This window comes from Pinus tabuliformis, chromosome 4_1 (genome assembly GCF_031772625.1).
Source record: "Pinus tabuliformis cultivar Carrire ecotype Pingquan chromosome 4_1, CPIR1, whole genome shotgun sequence".
In the NCBI taxonomy this organism is placed as follows: Eukaryota; Viridiplantae; Streptophyta; class Pinopsida; order Pinales; family Pinaceae; genus Pinus; species Pinus tabuliformis.
In genome coordinates this window covers 142977830-143000474 of record NC_142303.1, presented here as the reverse complement: position 1 = coordinate 143000474, position 22645 = coordinate 142977830, and the positions used below count along the sequence as shown (strand labels likewise).

The 22645-nt window shown below is 35.9% G+C and overlaps 1 protein-coding gene across 1 annotated transcript in view; it reads right to left on the bottom strand.

Annotated features, from left to right (window-relative positions):
• Nucleotides 1–22194, bottom strand: part of LOC149174611 (amino-acid permease BAT1 homolog) — a 141901-nt gene extending 119707 nt beyond the window's left edge. Inside the window, exons 1-3 of the mRNA XM_089420898.1 lie at nucleotides 21940–22194; nucleotides 21676–21825; nucleotides 21019–21279 (exon numbers count right to left, since the gene is read on the bottom strand). Of these exons, the coding sequence (XP_089277024.1) occupies nucleotides 21019–21279; nucleotides 21676–21785 (371 nt within the window). The 5' untranslated portion in view covers nucleotides 21786–21825; nucleotides 21940–22194. The remainder of the gene's footprint in view (nucleotides 1–21018; nucleotides 21280–21675; nucleotides 21826–21939) is intronic.
• Between the last annotated feature and the right edge of the window lie 451 nt (nucleotides 22195–22645).

The following is a 22645-nucleotide window of genomic DNA, read 5'->3' as shown; positions in this document are numbered from 1 at the left end:
GTTGCATATCCAATGTATCATATTGTGTTTTGATCAATGGATCAACGTCCTCCTTCTTCCATGCAAAAAGAGGATTGAGACAAGGATGCCCACTTTCCCCTTTACTTTTCCTAATGATCATGGAAGGTATGGGTAGACTCATCTTGACAAATCGAATATAGGGTAGACAGAGGGGTATCAATATCACAAACAATTGCATTCTCACACGTCTCCTATTTGTGGACGACATTCTCATATTTCTGAATGTATCATTAGGGGATTCCATAGAATTTGCGGCCGCATTTCAATTATTTTGTTTTGCTACAAGTATGCCATGCAACAATCATAAATCCACCCTATCAACTTTTGGGTGCAACCAAAATGAGATCTATTCAGCACTTCAGCACATCCCTTTTATCACTCTACAGATTGAGGAGGGACTTAAAGATTTGGGCTTCAGCTTAAAGCCATCAAACTATCGGATTGTTGATTGGGTATGGTTGGTAGTGAAAATTGAAAGAAGATTAAATATCTGGCATCATAGGTGGTTGTCTAGAGCGAGCAGATTGATTCTCATTAAACTTGTCCTGGAGGCCACCCTGATTTACTGGATGTCCTTGGCATGGATGCCAAAGGGCATCATTAAAAGAATACAACAATTATGCTGCAGATTTCTCTGGAGGGGTAAACAAGCAGGATACACTTTTGCCTGGGTTCGATGGGACAAAATCACACTTCCAAAGAAATAGGGGGGATGGGGTTTAAAGAATATAGATTACTTTGCTAGTGCTCTGGCTGCAAAAATGGGTTGGAATGTCCTATCATCCAAGAACCTTTGGACAAAGGTTATCTATCAGAAGTACATTTCCCCATTACATCTACATGATTGGATCAGGCTTCCTACATGGGACAGGAACAACATATCCATGGTCTGGCGGGCAGTACTCAACACTTTGAATCATGTTCAAGATGGATTGACTTGGAGAATTGGCAATGGTCACTCTGTTCGGATTGGCATGGACCCTTGAATTGGTTGTGGGAATGCTCATTTACTCCCACTAGGGTTGATACAACATCTATTGGACTCAGGACACACCAATATGACACAAATTGCAGATCCTGAGCATACTAATATGTTCTTGCAGGCATGGAAAAACACCATCACACTGAATATCCCACCATGTTGGCAGGTTAATTAGCAAAACTATATAACAACATTGATGGAATCACATGTCCGGATTACAGAGTGGGAGGATGAACTAAATTGGTCTCACTCACCAAATGGGAAATACTCCCCAAAACATGGATACCTTCTTATTAATGTTGAACATAGACCCCTAGCATCGGAGTGGTGGTGGGTTGTTCTTTGGAAGCTGAAGGCGACCCCTCGGGAAAAATTGTTCATGTGGTGCATCCTTCAAAATAAGGTTCCTACAATAGATAACCTACTTAAACGCACATTTCATGGCCCGACCTTGTGTGTATTATGCAAGAAGGAAATGGAAACATGTGATCATTTATTACTAAATTTCACAACCACTACATCCATATGGACTGAGGTTACTACACAATTACAGATTCAAAATAATTAGCTAGGACGGGATACTCGGGAGGCATGGCATCGATGGTGGACAACTACTCATACACACAAGTGTCGGAACCTGCCTGTTATGGTATGTTGGTATATTTGTCTACAATGGAACAAGATAATATTCATTGATATTGTACCATGCTGGGCCAATATCATAGCTTCACTCTCCATTGATTATCTAAGTTTACCAGAGGAAACCCGTGACCCTCCTGCACGCAACATCATAGTTGAAAACATTGATTATGATATGCCATGGGCTTATTTTGATGGATCGACACAACAACATGGATGTGGGGGGGGAATACTTCTTCATATCAATCATACACACTCCTACAAGATTCAAATGGGATTGAGGGGGGGGGACAAATAACTTTGCAGAACTTATATCTCTCTGGCATTTACTATATTTTGCACTTGTCAAAGGATGTCGAAATTTGCAGATTTTTGGTGACTCACAGATCATTATTAAATGGTTTAATCAACAAACTGTTTGTCACACGCACACACTTCGACACATACTGGATGATGCTTTGAGACTGAGAACACATTTTGACATATCTTCTTGTCATCATATTTACAGGGAACAAAACTATATTTCCGATATCCTATCCAAGGAAGCCATGAACCTGCCAAGGAGGATCTGGTTTATCAAATAGCAACATGATATGGATTCATACAACTACTATCACCGCCCATTCATGGATAGGAAATTTTGATGGGGTTGAGGGCCCTGATTTTTGAGTATTTTATGACACAATTTTGATGTATATATTTGAATTATAGCATATTTATGTCTATATATTACTGAACTTTCATATGTAATTATTCATAGCAGTCTCCCTTCGATGGGATCGACATATTTTTTGAGGCAACAACCTAGAGTGTCCAGACCACTGATAACTCATATGCTACCTAGCATCTTCAACATGTTATTTTCCTTTTTATAATGAAAATTATGATTTTTCCATGGGAAAATAATAATAATAATAACATTTAAACTTTTCCTTCATATTGTAAAACTTTAAATTTTGAATTTAATTATAATTTTAGTAACAATAATTTTTTTATTTTTTTTCCCTAAAAAAAATATTGTGAAATAAAAATTATGTTTTTAACAACGCTAACGTAATCAATGATATTATATGGTGGTTATGATTGTGTTCTATGCTTTCTTTAAAAAAATCACACATACTCAAGAAGTTAGAATATAAAACCCTTAACTTTATTTAAAAGCAAGTATTATCTTAATTTGATATAAATTTTATTTTTTAAAAAAGAAGTATCATATCACTTTACTATGTATTACAAAAAAAAAATAGAAACCATTAGCCATTTAGTGCTTCTAACAAAAGGGAATATAAAAAACACTTAGCATAACAATATATACTTTGTTAATCTAGATTAAATCTCCTTAGTAATGGAAATATGGATATGGAAAAATATAAATATAGAAAAACATATATATTTACTTTTGCACACAGAGAAATAGAAGAGAAGATGTAAGTGATGAATAAATAAGACCACAACACTCAAATTAACACGAAGATTTGAGTAAATTACATATGTTATTGAGTTTGCCAGAAGTTGTGACATTATAGATGTTATAGAATTCCATGCACATCTTTTTGGATGGTTTGTTTTGTCCTCTAATCACCACTTGATTTCTTGACTCAAACAATTAAATAAGCTTGCTAACTAGCCTCATTAGCAAATTAACAAGTCTATGGTATGCCAATTGTTTCTTTCAATCAAGGGCTAGACTAGTGATTCTTTTGGCCTTCACAGGCCACCCCCTACCCACTTATTTCTTTCCAATCTAATTAATGAATGTATTGAGTGAGAATCATTCAAATCAATCAATGATGGATACATGAGAATTATCGTATTACTCTATTCATCGTTTTCCTGTATTATATTATATATTGACAATTGGGGAATCTATCCATACAAGATGGCTACCAAATCCAAAATCAATGAGGATGGATCCCTTGAATCCTGTATTTGGGAAACTAATTCCTTGTGTCTATGTGAAATCCAATCAATTACCCCTCATAATGTGGACAATCTTGTGAGTGAGTGGTTGATTAATTGGATTATGGTTCTCCATCTATTTCATTCAAATCACCCAATATAATCTAGTTTTTCTTTTATGTTTTGTTCACCTTACCCAAATGACACCTATGCGACCTTGGACATGAACATGATCTTCATGACATTCTAGAGAAGGTTGTTTGACTATTGATACCTATAAAGTATTTAGATCCAAACCATCATCGATGTATTATTCAGTTAATGGAGAAGAAATATTCAAGATATTTAGGAATGACACCTAATGTTAATGCTTCAAATATGCTTGGAGTGATCACAAAAATTTGGATTGTCAAAGAGTCTAATATAACTTTGATTACCATAATGTACCATAGTAGGCTTCAACTTCTAATCAACGAACTTTGCAATCAACTTACAAAGCTAGATATCTTTGCAACTAGCAGAGTTGTCTGGCATATATTGTGTCTATGCCAAGCTCAGTGCCATTGTTAACTGCTTTTTTTTCAACTAGGATATCATACCTAAATCCCATTGGAGATGAACCTTAAAGTACTCTCTCTACCACCTACATCTCCAACCTAGTTAGGAACCATAATATGATATAACATCAACTCATGATCTCCTACATACCTTAATCCATGATGCACTTTTTCCCTTCAAATAAAGGAACACATGCTTTGTAACAACCTAATGAATTTTCCCATGCTCAACCATACATTGGCTTAATGTGTTCATTGCAAAGCAAATATCACGTCACATAGGAGGGAACCCAATAATTGTTTATGTATTAATGGATCTACGAAATCTATATTTGAATATGTTGAGAACTTCATAATATGTATGTAGAAATTTTGAATAATATGACACTTATTCACAGAGATTATCCCGATTATACACTATTGCGGAATACATGCATAATACATAACCTCCTCTACGTTGATCATCAATTTTTGCATTATTCAGAAACAATCGCATGCGCACATTGAAGCATCAATCACACATATCAACACAGTATATCACAGGGAAATCATACAGCTGAAAACCCCCAACTATTTGTATATTATATTGATTGAGAACATGTAACAATACATAGTACAATACTCCTCACAAGTACTCAGTACTATCTCCACCTGTTACACAAAACTAGCTCAGAATTGAATCAATCACAGGTTCAAATCTCCTCCGCTGCTTGCCTGCCTCCACTGCGCAATCCTGCATGAGAATGGATGAGTATGGCTGATCCAAACTCGTATTTCCCTTGGTTGAACCATGCAATCCTCATTGGCAATACTCAATCCATTGATTGTGCAAATATCATGCACAACTATAGTCACAATTGACAACTGTCTTGCCCTTTCACTCACCTCTAACACTTGTCTCCACTGAACTGTCCATGTACTGAGTTAACTGATGTATTCTTTAGTTGCTTTATGAGTTAATAATTAGTGAATTAATTCACATCACTCATCACTAGTGTATTCTGCAGTTAGACTAAATACAACTAGTTCAACTAAGTCAAACTGAACACAACTCCATCAACTCCTCAATCAACTCCACCAAACTCAATCACTTGAGTTCTAACTGAAGTCCATCATGCAATAGCTCAACTGACCCATAAGAAAAGCTTATTTCATTCTGACGGCTGCATGTGCCACATTTGTAGCTCAAACTGAAGTGCTCCAAGAGGATAAGTTAATGTTTATAGTCCAAATATTATTAAGAGCTAATAATATTCGACTGTTCTATTTTTAGACTGGCAGTCTAAAAATAGACACTGCCCATATGTCTAAAAATAGAAGTCCATCTATTTTTACCAACATGACCAATCATCCACAAATAACATCCTGCAACTCATAGACCATGATCCATATGTCTAAAAATAGAAATAGTCTAAAAATAGACTTTGCGCCAAAAATAGCTTGCGGGCCCACTTAGTGAAGGCGACTCCTTTCCACTAAGCTCCATCATCTTGTTGCATTTTCAACACTCCCTCTCAATAAGATATGGATTATCTGAAACCCCTATCCTGTAACTCTGGAATGTTCTGCATGCAACACATTTGCCCGGTCCACTTGCTCCAACAACACTTGGAACAAAAACACTCCCAACTGACCACTCTGTTGGGCTAGGAACATACTCTGATGCTGAAGCTCTACCTGCTGCTGACAAGTGCTCCCTCTCTGACATCTGTGCTACTGCAACATCTCCATGCATTTCGCACCATTGCACACTTCTCTGTGCCACCTAGCACTGTGCAAAACACTTGTGCCTCTCACATTGCTGCAGCCTGCTAGCTATGCGCTGTCCTGGGATTCCCTACACTGTCGCTCTCTCTACTGCTCCATCCGCATCTGTCTCTACCCAATCAGTTAGTTCCTGCTACTCCACATCGGGGCTCCCGTAGCAAGGTCTCATCTAAGAGGTTGGGTACCTCAAGGATCCTACCCCTCCTCCTTGGGACGATCACTCTATATCGCCCCACCTCCTACCTGGAGGTATGGCTGCATGTGATCCCTCAGCCCACCTGGCTCGAAGTTTCCCCCTACTGGAGGTCTCTGCATGAGTAGATGTCTCTACTCGATCTCCTCTCAGCTTCCCTTGTTGTGGCTGCTCCACAACCTCCTGAAGCTGCTGCACCAATCATGGCTCCTCCACAATCGTCTGAGACTTCTTCTGGCTCTGCATGTTGAGAGGTAATATACGCTCCCTCTCAACCACCAAGTCTCCATCAGTTGCCTCGTTGCTTAAGGCTTTGCATGCATCTTGAACCTCAAGAGCATACAGGTTCTTGACCCGTGAGCCAATCTGCTTCACCTGTCTAGTGATGATGTGTCTAAGGAAAACCTTTCCCTTACTGAAGACTACATCACAGCCTCTGTCTTCCAGCATCACGATCGACACCAAGTTTCTCTTCAGTCCTGGTACATACTTGACATCGATCAAGGTAAGGCGAGCTCCATGCTCCCTCTGAAAAATAACCGTGCCTACACCTGAGACACTATACTTCTCATCATTACCCATCATTATGAGTATCTGGAGATCTTTCTCCTCCAAAGTACTGAACAAACTCTTATCACCAGTCATGTGGAAAGAAGCTTCACTGTCGAGAAATCAACCACTTCCCACCATGGATGAAACCATGCATGCGAAGAGTGTGAAATCCAACTCGAACTGTGAAGCAAGTGCCTCACCTTCAGATCCTTCCCTGGATCCCTTCTTGGATTTCCTCTGTGGACAATTTGCAGCATAATGGCCCACCTCATGACAACGAAAGCATCGCACTTTCGATTTGTCAACCTTCTTCCCATCATTGGAAGAACTGGATTCGGAAAGAGAACCCTTATCCTTCCCCTTCTTTGCTTTGGCAGCCAAAGCGCAATTTTCTTCATCAGATGCCTTTGATGAAGATCCGTCCCTGGTATTCTGCCTGATCTCCTCTTGCACAAGATCTGACCAAAGTCTCTCCCATCCTGGTAATTTCTCCCGACCATTGATAGAGTCCTGATAGGAATGCCAACTCTTCGGAAGACCAAGTAGAGCCAAGCTCACCAAGTCCTCATCATCGACAGTCACCCCCACACTTCCCAGCTCATCCCGGTATTGGGTGAACTTCGTGAGATAACTAGGCATACTATCTCCATTCTCGCACTTAATGTTTCTGAGTTTATCCTTGAGCGCCAACTTCCTCTGGTCGCTCTTTCTTTGGAACAGATCTGTCAACGCTTTCCACATCAAGTATGGAGAAGCCTTTCCATGCAAGCTGGACACAATGTGATCCTTCACGCCCTCCAACATAATCCTTCGACACTTTTCTGTCTCCTTTTGCCAAGCCTCAACTTGTGCAGTATCAGTAGGCTTTGGGACCTCAGCCTCTATGAACTCCTTCAGCCCATTATCATCTAACACTGCCTCCATCTTGTCTTTCCATGCAATATAATTCGAGTTGCCTTCAAGAGCATACTCCAATCGCAATCCGTTGCAAGACATTTCAACTTTGACACCAAGAAAACACTGCTGCAAATTCGAATTCCACCAGCTCAAAACTCAATCGCTTCTGATCTAAAATTCGTGAGAACAAAGTATTTCTCGTACAGAGATTGACTGTATGGGCTTTTACCGGATATCTCACCTTCCAAAAGAAGGATGAATCCAGAGGCTACCTGGCCCGATTACAGACTCTACCTGAAGAAATAAAATGTAAACACTTTCTGAATAATAGATCTGATGATCAACTCTGCTCTGATACCATGTAGAAATTTTGAATAATATGACACTTATTCACAGAGATTATCCCGATTATACACTATTGTGGAATACATGCATAATACATAACCTCCTCTACGTTGATCATCAATTTTTGCAGTATTCAGAAACAATCGCATGCGCGCATTGAAGCATCAATCACACATATCAACACAGTATATCACGGGGAAAGCATACAGTTGAAAACCCCCAACTATCTGTATATTATATTGATTGAGAACATGTAACAATACATAGTACAATACTCCTCACAAGTACTCAGTACTATCTCCACCTGTTACACACAAAACTAGCTCAGATCTGAATCAATCACAGGTTCAAATCTCCTCCGCTACTTGCCTGCCTCCACTGCGCAATCCTACATGAGAATGGATGAGTATGGTTGATCCAAACTCGTATTTCTCTTGGCTGAACAACACAATCCTCATTGGCAATACTCAATCCATTGATTGTGCAAATCTCATGCACAACTATAGTCACAATTGACAGCTATCTTGCCCTTTCACTCACCTCTAACACTTGTCTCCACTGAACTGTCCATGCACTGAGTTAACTGATGTATTCTTTAGTTGCTTTATGAGTTAATAATTAGTGAATTAATTCACATCACTCATCACTAGTGTATTCTGCAGTTAGACTAAATACAACTAGTTCAACTAAGTCAAACTAAACACAACTCCATCAACTCCTCAATCAACTCCACCAAACTCAATCACTTGACCCATAAGAAAAGTGTATTTCCTTCTGACAGCTGCATGTGCCACATCTGTAGCTCAAAATGAAGTGCTCCAAGAGGATAAGATAATGTTTATAGTCCAAATATTATTAAGAGCTAATAATATTCGACTGTTCTATTTTTAGACTAGCAGTCTAAAAATAGACTCCGCCCATATGTCTAAAAATAGAAGTCCATCTATTTTTACAAACATGACCAATCATACACAAATAGCATCCTGCAACTCATATACCATGATCCATATGTCTAAAAATAGACATAGTCTAAAAATAGACTTTGCGCCAAAAATAGCCTGCGGGCCCACTTAATGAAGGCGATTCCTTTCCACTAAGCTCCATCATCTTGTTGCATTTTCAACAATGTATCATAGGAATAGCCAAGGGTTTATAATCCATTATTTGAAACGGCTTCAAGATTTAAACTTCATATTTACCTTGTTTGAGGAATATTAAAGGAATTTTAAGACCTAAAATAAGCCTCCTAAGAAAAATAATAAAATAAGAATTATGTATTTACTTTTCATTTTTTACACTACAATTCATATAACCATAGTTAAATTCAATTAAAAAAATTATAAAGAATAATAATAAAAAATTCTATTGATGTGACTAAGTGAATTTTTAAATAAAATTTATTATCTTTAAACAAGTAATACATTTATCCTTTATACTTTAATAACTTGAAATATATAATAAATACAAATAATACATTTATCCTTTATATTTTAATAACTTAAAATAAATAATAAATACAAATTCATAAATTATTCTTTATATATTATTAATTAAATTTTACATTATTTAAAAGTAAAATATTATAATATAATAATGGTGGTATATTATATTATATATTAGTTTTATATTACATGTGAAGTTGATTTGATTTACATTATAAAATATAATATATTGTATAAAGTTTTGATTAATTTACATAATATTATACCTAAGTAATATATAATATAAACAACTCTAATTTTTAATTAAATAAGATTTCTTACCTAAAATTTTGATTAATTTACATAATATTATACATAAGTAATGTATAATATAACCCTTATCCACTCAGCTCGCTAGCCTATTTATTATAATGACATTTGGACTATGAAATACACAATTCCTCGCTACATTAGTAAGCACCACAAAGCAGCTTTCTCATACACGTACATAAGGAGCTCTCCGTGTTTTGGTGAGATATACCCCATGCGAAGTAATGTTCCACTGCAAGAGGAATTGTGACCTTGTTAACCGTACACATGATGATGTAGAAGGGCTAAGGATGTACTGGTTCATACTTAAGAGAACTATATTTAAAATTTTAAAAATATATATTAAAATAAATTTAATTTAGATTTATAAATATGTATAAGATTTATATATATTGAAATATTAGATTTTTTTTTTTTCCTATGTTATAACTTATCCATGGCTGATAGGTAATGGAGATGCATTACCATGAATAGAAAAAGGAAGTAGGTGTCCTTAAGTTAATTTTTTTAATTTTTTTATTATTAATTTGTAGAGGTTCAAGTTTTATATATAAATATAATTAAAATGGTGGAAATAAAATTCTTTACATTTAGTTAAGTTGTTGTAAATAAAATTATTTATTTTATTGAAGTAGGATTTAAGAAGATAATGATATGAAACATGTTTCTTTTAATAAAAAAAATGAATATTAAATACGATAATTAAAAATAATAAATTCAGAAATATGAATATTAAATACAATAATTAAAAATAATAAATTCAGATAATTAAAAATAATAAATTCAGAAATATCATTAATAAGAAATATGAAAAAAAAAATTTATGAATTAGTTTTAAATAAAAGTAAAATGCATTTCTTTTGGTTTTTTAAATACGGTATCCAAGAAATAAGGAAAATGTATTTACTAATTAATAATAATAAAATTCAAACCTGAGAAAAGTAAATATATATAGATATCTTGTAAAAGTACAATTATTGTTTTTACTAAAAAGAATGAGAGGACATTAATATTATTTAAAAAAAACGAGAAGGACAAAGTATTAATATTACCATGGTTAATTCTAGGTTTTTATATACCATTTAGTAAGTGACAACTCATTTTTTTAACTCAAACAATGCCAAGTCATCCCAAGGGGATGATGTCATCTTCTAAATTCTAACTGGGTTTTATAAAGTAGATTTTGATAGTACATTATTTGTTTTGAGGTCCATTTAGATCTTAAAAATCCCCTAATGCACTTTATTTGGACTCTACTAGATGCCCATACCCAAGAAATAGTGCGTAAGACCATTTTCTTCCATGTTGAACTCGTGTGCCAACTCTATCTTAGATCATATTGTGAGCTTCTCAAAACTTCTTATAGTATTAAGTCATCTACATTCAAGGCCAAAGCATATAGATCACATATCGAACAAATAATAAATATTAGGCGTTGTGCTAACTTTTATGAATGAAAAACCTATGAAGTAGTCATTAATTCTTAGGTAGAAAGCATGTGGTGCTTGCTTTGGCCCATAAGGGTCCTTCCTTAGGCTAAATACATGGATTTCATGCACATGCACCTCAAAACCTCTAAGCTAATTTAAGTAAATCTCCTCCTTAATAAATTCATTAAAAAATGTAATTTTAATGACATTCATATGATAGAGAGACCAACCAAAACCTAATGCTAAAGACATGACAAATCTAATGGAGGTATACCTAACAACCAAAGCAAAAGTCTTGTCATAGCTATTAGGTATACCTTGTTGATTTGATTATGAAATTTAAATTTTTCAAATTGACATTTGGTAGAAGTGTTTCTCCTCAACCTGTCCTACAAGTTCTTACAACCTTGAGGACCATGCCTTCTCATCCAACTTCATGTCTTCACTCAGTACTATCTTTCGTTATGAAAACATGTAGACTTTATAAACTTTATAACACTTACTATATAACCAACAATCACACTTTTCAAACCAGAGGGTTCAAGATTTTTTTTCATGTCTTATCCTTTAGTACCTTGTGAGGACACCTATCAAGGATGTAGACCATTACACTATAACATTATACCTTATTACCATCAAAATCTGCATAAGGTCTTGAGAGCTAAAGTTGGGGGATGGTACCTTTAATTTTGGATGGATGATTTCTCCGTGGATATACACATTTATGCATTTTGATGCGACCGCCCAAGGTAAAGCCTCATTCTTGCACACTTTACAAAGGGTTTGACATGGTCAAGGAGGAGAGATTTGCATAGAGAGTCTAGGAGAGTCGATTACAAATCATTGTTTGAGTTATAGAAGAACACTTCATCTAGAACGATTTACTACAGGTAAAGAGTCTCTAGAATATCATAAATTTCACTTGGAAGGGACGACCTAGATTAAAAGTGTTTAGAAGGCATATTCATCACCATTGGAGGAGCACCTTGATTGGAAGACTCTAGAAGGAATCTCTAAAATTCATTTTTAGTGAATAACTCAATTATTAAGGAAGCATGGAAGTGTCTATAATGACACAAGTGTCAAAGGAAATTCATAATTTAGTGAAGTTCTCAAGCTAGAAGGTCCTAGAATACCTTTCAAATAATATTTTCATAAAAGTTAAAAACCATTAAGAAGTGAAGTGCTCAAGTTGGAATGTTTAGAGTATATTTAAAATAATATTTTCATATAACGAGTCATTGTTTAAGTGACCACTCAAGGAAGAGGCATCTGAGGCATCTAAAAAAAAAATTCTTTAAGAGAGTTCCCTAGGTTTTTATAGAGAGTTTTAATCAAGGGATCAAGTTACAAGGAAATACTATAAAAGGAAGAGACCCATTCACTTGCAATTTGGTGTTTATTGGAGAAATTTCCTAGACCATTGGAGATGGAATCGAGGATGTCTTGGGTAGAGTTTGGGGAACTTCAACAAGGAGATCTATTCTAGGTTGCAATCTTCAATTGTAAGGTTTTTGTTGTATTTTTGTTTTCCCTCTTCTTTGCTTGAAATTGTGTTATTAATACAGGGTCCTCAAGAGATTCTCCATAGGTTTTAAAATTGTAAATAGTCGTGAATACACATTATGTAGCAAGCTATGTGATCTGATTTAGAATATTAGATTGTTGTGCTAAGATCCTTCTTAGATTAGAAACAAAATGCTTTCATTGTGTTTAAGGATTCATGAATTTTTGCAAGTGAAATGATGAGTTTTTATGTTAATTTTATGAGCAATTTAACATAAATAAGAGACTGAACAACAATATAAAATTTACATAACATCATCAAAAACACATACAGTAGGAACATGATAAAGGAGTTCACCCCTCTTGGGTTACGTCTCTTGGTCCAACTTCCAATGGCTTGGGCCTCTCTATTATGCTCAAAAGTGTAAAAATATGTGTTTACAATGCTCAAATGCTTCTGAAACCTGCTCCAATGAGTCCAGAATGTCCAAAAATGGCTACCTAGCCTCTTTTTGCATCTAATTTGGTCGAAAACTGAAGAAGTTATGACCTCTCCTAGTTAGCCCACTATTCGCTCCACAAATTGCTCCAAATCTGGCATGATCCTCCAATTTCACCCCAAAAAGCGCTAACTGGGCAAATATTTCACCGCACGGTGGCGAAATTGTAGGATGGCTAATTCTGCCCATAACCCCGCCAATGGTTATTAAAAAAATGTCATGACCTGCAGATAAGGTGGTCACATGGGTGTTTGGACTGACAGTTGGTGGTGTAGTTACCATGGCGGAAACATAACTGTTGCAGGTTACGGACGAGGTGTTCACATGGGAGGTCCGCCGACGGTTATGCTGGTGGTATCCCCCCAACCTGATGCTCAACATAATTTAAAATATAATCCATGACCATAGTTTGTTAAGTCACATGCTATGGGCTCAACGGTAAAACTTGGCACTGTTGTATGGGAGGTCATGGGTTCGACCCTGGCCTTCGACCTGTCTTGCCAACCAAAATTTTAGCCTACCATTAGGAGGACACATGGCGACCATAAACTATCTGACGCCAATAGTTCCATCACAAATCGCAATTGTTTGGAGCAAGGGAGATTCTCCATAACGAGCCGTTGTGTTGTGTGATATCGCAATCGCAACTTGACTTTGCCGGGGCTAATTCTATAAACGCACTTGATCCATGTGATGTGTGATTGTGATTTTTCGCATCGCACTTCGTCTTTTCTATGGGGCCGATTCTTTACCGCCGACCCGTGTGTGATATGCGATTGCAATATTGCAAATCGCAACCCAGTAGTGCTAGGGGCTGATTTCCTTAACCGTGTACCTCTTCCTTCTGTGATCTGTGAAATGCAGGACCAGTGACAGCCTACCACTTGGCGCTTCCTCATTCGCTGAAGGCTCTGCCATGTCATTTCCTCTATCATTTTTTTACTATTTGGCAAAGTGAGCAGATCGCGTTTCTAGGAGCATACGATGTCTGTTTCGCGCGAAACAAGTTGCGCCAGATTTAGGATGATGAGAACTATGCAGTCGTTCATGTTCCACACCATTCTGACAACTTCGATTTTTGAGCATAATTTTGAGCACCTGATCAGTCCTCCCCACTGGAAGCCTTTTGGACCCCAAAAGATCACTTTCGGTTTTCTAGCATGTGAGGGTACAATTCCCTCACCTTTCCAACCTCTATCCATTTGGCTTTGTCCATGTTACTATCAGTAGCAACATCCTTCTTACCAAGATGATACAATACATTATGATGCAAATGGTAATCAAATTCCTCTACTTGATTCCTTTGACTCAAGCTTGAATATACATCTTGAAAGTATGTATTTTGTTGAACATAACTTTCATGTAAAACAAAATTATGCTTGAGGATAGTAATTACACAAACTATAGGCCTAGAAAGTACATCAACAAACTTGTCACTTATACCTTTCTTATACCTTTTGACCAAGTGGAATGGTAGAAGAAAACCCATCCAATGCAATTTCCCTTGTCGCTGCAACTTAAGCACCGCACCATTGAAAATTTATGAATAAAATGAAATGGACTTACCATATTACATAAAGACTGCGCCCATGACATACCCAATACATCAACCTGAAACTCAAATGATTTTTTCAAGTTTAGAAGAACAAGTATAAAGGATGAACTAATCTTTTGTCTTAAAGCATCAAATGCCTCTTGTTGTTTGCTTCCCCACTGGAAGACCTTTTGCACAACTACCAAAGAATGCAAATGAGCTACAATAGAAGAAAATTTAACAAAATCTTTCCTCCAACATTGGGTTGCTCCCAAAAAACCTCTTATCCAAATGACTATCTTGAGCATTGACCAATCCATAATGGCATCAATCTTGGAGAAGTATAATTTCAACTCATCTTCTCCAATATCATGCCCCAAGTACATCAAAGAAGTTTTATCGAACATATACTTAGACATCTTCAATAACAAATGTTCTTGACATAAGACATCAAGTATTTATTTCTCATACATGACATGTTCATAATGAAATTTTCTGAAAATGAAAAAGTCATCCAAGTAGACTATCATGTCTAGAAATGGTTGCAATACATCTTGCTTCATATGCATGAAAGTAGTAGGATCATGGAAAAGTTCGAAAATCATAACAATCCATTCAAAAAACCCTTGCTTGGATTTGAATGTCATCTTCCATATGTCTCCTTCAACAACTCTACTTTGATGAAAACCACTTTTTGAATCCCATTCAATTAAATGCTTACCATTCTTCTTGGGCATCAAAACAAGGGGTTCACCACATGGTAAAGGAGAAGGTGAATGATCATTTTATTAAGCAATCCTTGGATTTGTTTTGTTATTTCTGCACTTTCCATTCTTAACATCCTGTGCATGTCAATGTTAGGAAGAAGACACTTTTGTTGCAATGGTATTTCATGTTGGATTCTCCTGTTGGAAGGAAATCCTTTTGCTTTATGAAACACCTCATCATCATGGTTAACTACATCAACCGAATCAATTTTGAATTTTGAATTACAACCATCAAACACTTCATAATCAATATTAACATTGGGTTTGATCATAAGAAGCACTAAATTCTTGCTTGAATTCACTAGTCTTTTCATTTGCCCTGCATTAACTAATGAAAGATTTAGTTTCTTGTGATGAGCTCACACAATATACTCCACACCATCCTTGAACAAGTGGTACTTGTTTTCATAACCATAGAAGATTTCTTTTCTATCATAAAGGTAAGGACTACCCAAAACAATTCCTAATATATCAAGTGGTACAACATCTAATTCAACTTCGTCAAAGAAGTTTCATGTGACTACAAACCGAAGAATACATTTTCTTGTAACCTGTAAGTTTATGTCCTTGCATATCTGACCCAATGGATATGGCTTGGGATGTAAAATAGTTTCAATATTAAGTTTCTTGATTAAGTCATTAGATATCAAATTAGCTTGAGACCCACTATCAAAAAGTGTGTCGATTTTTGTATGTTTTGAGATTACCCTCACATGAAATAATTCAATCCTTGTTTCTTCATTTGGAGTGCTAGTGTGACAATTTGATATACTAGTGTTAGCAATAGATTCTTTTCCTTTTATACCCATGGCTGTAATTTTAGTTTCATCACCCAAATTGGATCCCAAATCCTCTTGAATCACAACAACTGTCTTTCTTTTCCTTTGTTGTTGAATTTCTTTAGTTTCATTTCGGGATGAAGCTTCCAACAATGGGCTTCATTGTGACCCTCTCTAGAATAATGTTTACATATTTTTTTCTCTCCTTCCTTTTTAATGGATGCATTTTCCTTTCCCTTGAAACCCTTTTCTTTCTCTTTACCCTTAAATTGATTTTTACTACCTTCTTTAGGAGTGTTTTCCCTCTTGCCTCAAGATGGGTGGCTTACACACACACATCATCTAGATTATTGGGATTAAACATTAAGATAGTATGCCTAAAGTCACTGTGTAAACCCCCTATGTACTTCAACAATGTGTCCTGTGATTGCAAATTTACACCTAACATCAAAGACCTTTTTCTGAATTCTTGGGTGTAATCTTGCACATTTTGACCTTTAAGTTGTCTAAAGTTCTACCAATTCATGATGGATTTCTACATATAAACTAGATGGTAGAATTGTCTTTTGATTGCAGCAATGAAATCAATCCAAGAAATTGAGATCTTACCATGTTTTTTAATCTCCTCTTGGGTCTTTGATTCCCACCATACTAGTGTTGCACCCTCCATTCTAATGGAAGCTAATTGAATCTTTATGCCATCCTCTTGAAGTTTTTTAATCCTACAATAGACCTCCAACTGACGAATCCAATTATCAATCTTCATAGCATTCACTTCACCATTATACATGAGTAACTCAAATTTAACATTAAGTTTTAAAAAAGGTGATTTACCAGTTCCTTTTGAAGTATGATGATGAGTATGAGTAAGGGTTGTGTTAGTGGAAGAGGGTGAATATTCTTGTGAAGAAGAAGATGAAGAAGAGGGTGGAGGTTTTCCTCCATTTCCATTACCTCTGTTTCCATTAACTCCTCCTGAAGAGCCTTCTCCTTTGGGAGGTTTGGAACTTCCCCTTGCAACCTGGTATTCCTCTCTTCACAGAGGACCTTCACCATCTCTATCATGTCAAAGAAAGTCTTTCTGAAGGTCTTCTCATCTTCTGCCATGTTTGTAGGTTCTCCTTCATGAGACATGATCTCTGGTGTCTCAACTGTAACTCGAGGATGAACTGGTGTTGGAGATTGTGGAAACTTTGTTCTCCTTCCCCTTGACCCAACTTCAAGGCTCCCAATCAACTTCCCTTCTCCTCTTTTTGAGTTTTAACCTTGTAAGCATGACATAAACTTGCAAAAAGTTAAATCCTTCGTTCACAAAGCAAACCTAAAGCCTCTGATACCAAAAATGATCTAATTTAGAATATTATATTGTTATGCTAAGATCCTCCTCAGATTAGAAACAAAATGCTTTCATTGTGCTTAAGGATTCATGAATTTTTGCTAGTGAAATAATGAGTTTTTATGTTATTTTTATGAGACATTTAACATAAATAAGAGACTGAACAACAACATAAACATGTACAGAACATCATAAAAAGCACATTACAACAGGAACATGATAAAAGAGTTCACCCCTCTTGGGCTACGTCTCCTTGGTCCAGCTTCCAATGGCTTGGGCCTCTCTATTATGCTCAAAAGTCTAAAAATATGTATTTACAATGCTCAAATGCTTCTGAAACCTACTCCAATGAGTCCAAAATGTCCAAAAAAGGCTATCTAGTCTCTTTTTACATCCAATTTGGTCGAAAATTAAAGAAGTTATGACCTCTCCTATTTAGCCCACTATTCGCTCCACAAATTGCTCCAAATCTGGCATGATCCTCCAATTTCGCCCCAAAATGCGTTAACTGGGTGAAGATTTCGCCGTGGGGTGAGCGAAATTGTAGGATGTCTAATTCCGCCCATAACCCCGCTGACGGTTATAAAAAAATGTCATGGCTTGTAGATAAGGTGGTCACATAGGTGTTTGGATTAGCGGTTGGTGGTGCGGTTACCATGGCGGCAACATAACTGCTGCGGGATGCAGACGAATTGTTCACATGGGAGGGATGTCAGCGGTTATGCTAGCAGTCTTCCCCCAACTTGACGGTTACATAATTTAAAATATATTCCGCGACCATAGTTTGTTAAGTCACACGCTGCGGGCTCAACAGCCTTGGAAATGTTGTATGGGAGGTCACGGTTCGGCCCTGGCCTCCGACCTGTCTTGCCAACCAAATTTTTAGCCTACCATTAGAGGAATCGTGGCATCCATAAACTATCGGCACCTATAGTTCCATCGCAAATCGCAATCGGTTGGAGCAGGGGTGATTCTACATAATGGGTTGTTGTGTTGTGTGATATGTGATTGTGAAATCGCAATCGCAACTTGACCCTGCCAGGGTTGATTCTGTAAACGCACTTGATCCATGCGATGTGGGATTGTGATTTATCGCATCGTATTTCGGATTTTCTCTGGGGCCAATTCTTTACCACTGACCTACGTCTGATATGCGATTGCGATATCATAAATCGCAACTCGGTAGTGTTAGGGGCCGATTTCCTTAACCGTAGACCTCTTCCTTCTGTGATCTGCGAAATGCGGGGCCAATGGCAGCCTGCTACTTGGCACTTACCCATTTTCTAAAGACTCTGCCATGTTATTTCCTCTGCCATTTGTTTATCTGTTTGACAAAGTGAACATATCACGTTTTTTGGAGCATACTATGTCTGTTTCACATGAAACGAGTTGCGCCAGATTCAGGATGACAAGCACTACGCGATTGTTCAAGTTCCACACTATTCTGAAAACTTTGATTTTGAGCATAATTTTGAGCATAATTTTGAGCACCTGATCATTATGTGACCTCATGTTGACCCACAACGTACATACATTAGTAGGAAGTGAAAAATTTTATTGGAATGTATGAGTTTTAAAAGAACTAAAATAAATAGAAGGCTCTAATATTGCAAAGTTTCTTTTGGTCATTCTAAGCTATTTACACACTAGGGTTTTCAAGCTAGAATTGACAAGGTAATTTAATAATGTGGAAATGACAAGGAAGACTACATGATTGATACTGATGTTTGTGCAATGGTGTGGAAGCACAATTCAATTTGGAATTGGGAAAACCAACATAGTCTCAAGTGCCTATCATCCAAAGATCAAATGTTAGATAAAAAATAGTTAGAGTATCTATAAATGTGATACCAATTAGCATTGAATAGTAAAGTTAAGAAACTTATAATGTAATGCTTCGTAATAAGGTTACAAAATACCAAAAATGGAAAATAATTGAATAATCAAATTAGAAAGCTTAATAATGTAATACTTGGTAATAAAGTTGCTAAATACCACGAATGAAGAAAATTAAAGAATCTTAAAACATAATGATAAATGTGCATAGTCACCCTACACTATGCTTGAAAAAAAAAAAAAAACAAAAAAAACAAAACAAAAACACACTATATAATTAAATCAATAAAGTAAAAAAACATGAACACTTTTTAATAAAAACTATGTTTAAAAAAATGATGACTTGTTTATATATATATATATATACATACATACTCCATTAAAACAAAAACTATGTTGTACTTAAATGCTATTTCTATCTTAAAATACAACAATAACCTAGAAATGAATATATCACACCTAAATATATCGTTTTAAAATAAAATTAATCTCATAAATCTTATGACACACCCTACAAAATTAAATAAGAATATTTTATTTTATTTGATGAGATATTATATATAATTATGAAGTAAGATTAATAATGAATAACGATAATAATAATCTAGATTTTTATGAAAGAGGATGAAACTAGATCTTTATTTATTAGACAAAGGACTTACTTCCTTGTAACAATTAAATGCTAAAGTATTTATATGCTAGAGTGTTTATAGGTGTACATACTCCTCTTTGGATTTGAATCCCCAAGTAAGTCTTCTTAACTATTAACCCCATTAACTGGTTTAAACCAATGACCCTAACATCAAGAGTACCTAAACAATCCATCCACTCACAATCTATTCAAGGCCAAGTGAAATTTTAAAAATAACATAGTAATGGACTTTCATCCACTTATCTATGCCCCATTTAATATAATTTCTCTAAATAAAACCACACTCTCACAAACTACCTCAAAATACCGTGTGACTTCCTCAAGATGCATTGTGACTTTAGTTTTCATCAGAAATAAAGCTTACTCAATAATAAAATACTCCTCACTTTTTAAATTGGATACACCCTCTGAATTTCATTACACTCACCTGAGCCAACTTTGTTAATTTTACCATTACATCTTCACTCACAATCTAAATTGCATCCTACCAATTTCATATTACATCTTCACTCACAATCTAAATTGCATCCTACCAATTTCATAAATTTAAGAGTAGAAAGGAAGGCATACACATGAATAAAAGACAGCCTGTAAAATGATCAAGAAATTATATCTTCACTCAATCTAAATAGCATCTTACCAATTTCATAAATTTAAGAGCAGAAAGAAAGACATACACATGAATAAAAGACAGCCTGTAAAATGTTCAAGAAATTATAGAAACAAAACCATAAATAGCATAAAAACAGCGAAGTTCCCTAAACTTATCAGCGGAAAGACCTGTGCATGGATAAAAGATTTAAAGGTTGAGGGTTCCATAAACTTATGAACAGAAATATCTGTGTATGGATGTTCAATTCAATTACCTGGGCTAATCCTTAAATGATTCGTTAAAAGAGAAAATGGGTTGTAAGCTACATTTATGCAGAATGGCTAAATGCAAAGAATGAGACCTTCTTCCTAACTGTTAAAGATGCAAAGAATGCCACATTCATTCATAAGTGTAGAAATGCATTGTATGATTAAACCGTGGACTAAAATAATGATAAGACTACACATCGTTTCAAGGACTCACCAGCCTGTCATCCATGAAGCGAAGGGTCCCCATTCTTTACCGGACAGCTTAGCGCTCCAGTAATACAGACCCCCGGACGTTGGATACGAAGAGCAAATCTCAGCCATGGAGAGTCCCACAAGAAGAGAGAAAAAACCAGCAACGAACCATCCATATACCATAGTCGCCGGACCTCCGAAGGTCAGCCCCATATTATACAGAGTCGTTACGCCAGTTAAAATCGATATAATGGAAAACGAAAACGCAAAGTTTGACAGTACTCTGCACACACAAATCCAAACGCTTTCATCAATTCCAAAACGTACCCGCAATTTAATAATTGTTTGAATTAAATTACTAAACGCTTTAAAGATTTTGTACAGAAAGCCTTAGCTAGAAGCGCTCTTGGTTTAAAATTATAATAAATAAAAATTTCAAACATTTTGGAGATAAAGCCTCCGATGTACTATTTCTTGTCAAAAAAACTGGGAGACAATTGAAAAGTTTAAGAATTAAGAAAGAAATGAAAAAATTTAAAGATGTTAAGATGAACCCTTGGCTCGAAGCAATTCTATGAAAAAACAATTTTTACAGATCTTGGGAATAAAGCCTTAAGTCGAAGAGTTCTGTGTAGAAAATTATTGCGATTCAAGCGCTGGAGAAGGCAAATAATAGTACGAGAGATCACGCTTAAGCTCTTGCTTGTAGCCGAGCTGCTGTAGGCGTACATGTCCAGAATCAACATCGTCCTCAAGCCCAGCCCCTTTGGTACCATTGTGAAAATCCATGGGAACAGAGAAAGATGAGCAGCTTCTTGCCGGAGTTAGACTGTTGAGAATCAATCAAAATTTAAGAGCAGCAATAAGCTTAGAAACAGAATCAATAGCATTTTCTTTAAATAAAATAAATAAATTACTCCGTCATATTATTACTGGTCCATACAAGACTAGTAGCAGATCTTTCTTTGCTTGCTCTCAGCCCAGGCCTCTTATTCTTATTTCTTCCCCTCGCTTAGGAAGGTAATGGCAAGTATTACACCTCTCTCATTCATTCAGTCTAAATGTAACCTTTGCTTTCCTTGTTCCAGATTTGGATCGGCCGGTTGCTTAGTATGAATGGCAAATGCCGCGACAGCGCGGTTGACTGCATATTATAATTTTATGCGGATCGAACTGTTGACCTGTAGAAATATAAAAGAATTGACCGCTTATGAACAGTCAGAAATTGTGCACCGAAGAGGAAGGCAGAATCTTATCTGTTGACTCGGGAAATTCGTTTTAAATTCCGGAGATTCCAATTTTCAATGCCTTAGGACTAGTGACTACCACTGAAATAAATGAATGGAACTGAACCTTTGGAGATTAACGGTTAAGATTAATGTTCAGTCCAGCATAGATACCTTTTTTATTTACACATTTTCCTCTTCTCAATTTGGAGCTTTTTTATTTACACATTTTCCTCTTTTCAATTTTTCTCTAAGATTTGAATTTAAGAATTAAATCTTATCACTAATTTATATTTTATTTAATTTAAGAATGGAATCTCATACAAATTAATTTATCACTAATTTATATTTTATTTAATTTAAGAATTAAATCTCATACAAATTAATTAATCTATATTTTATATGTAAATAAAAAAATAATAA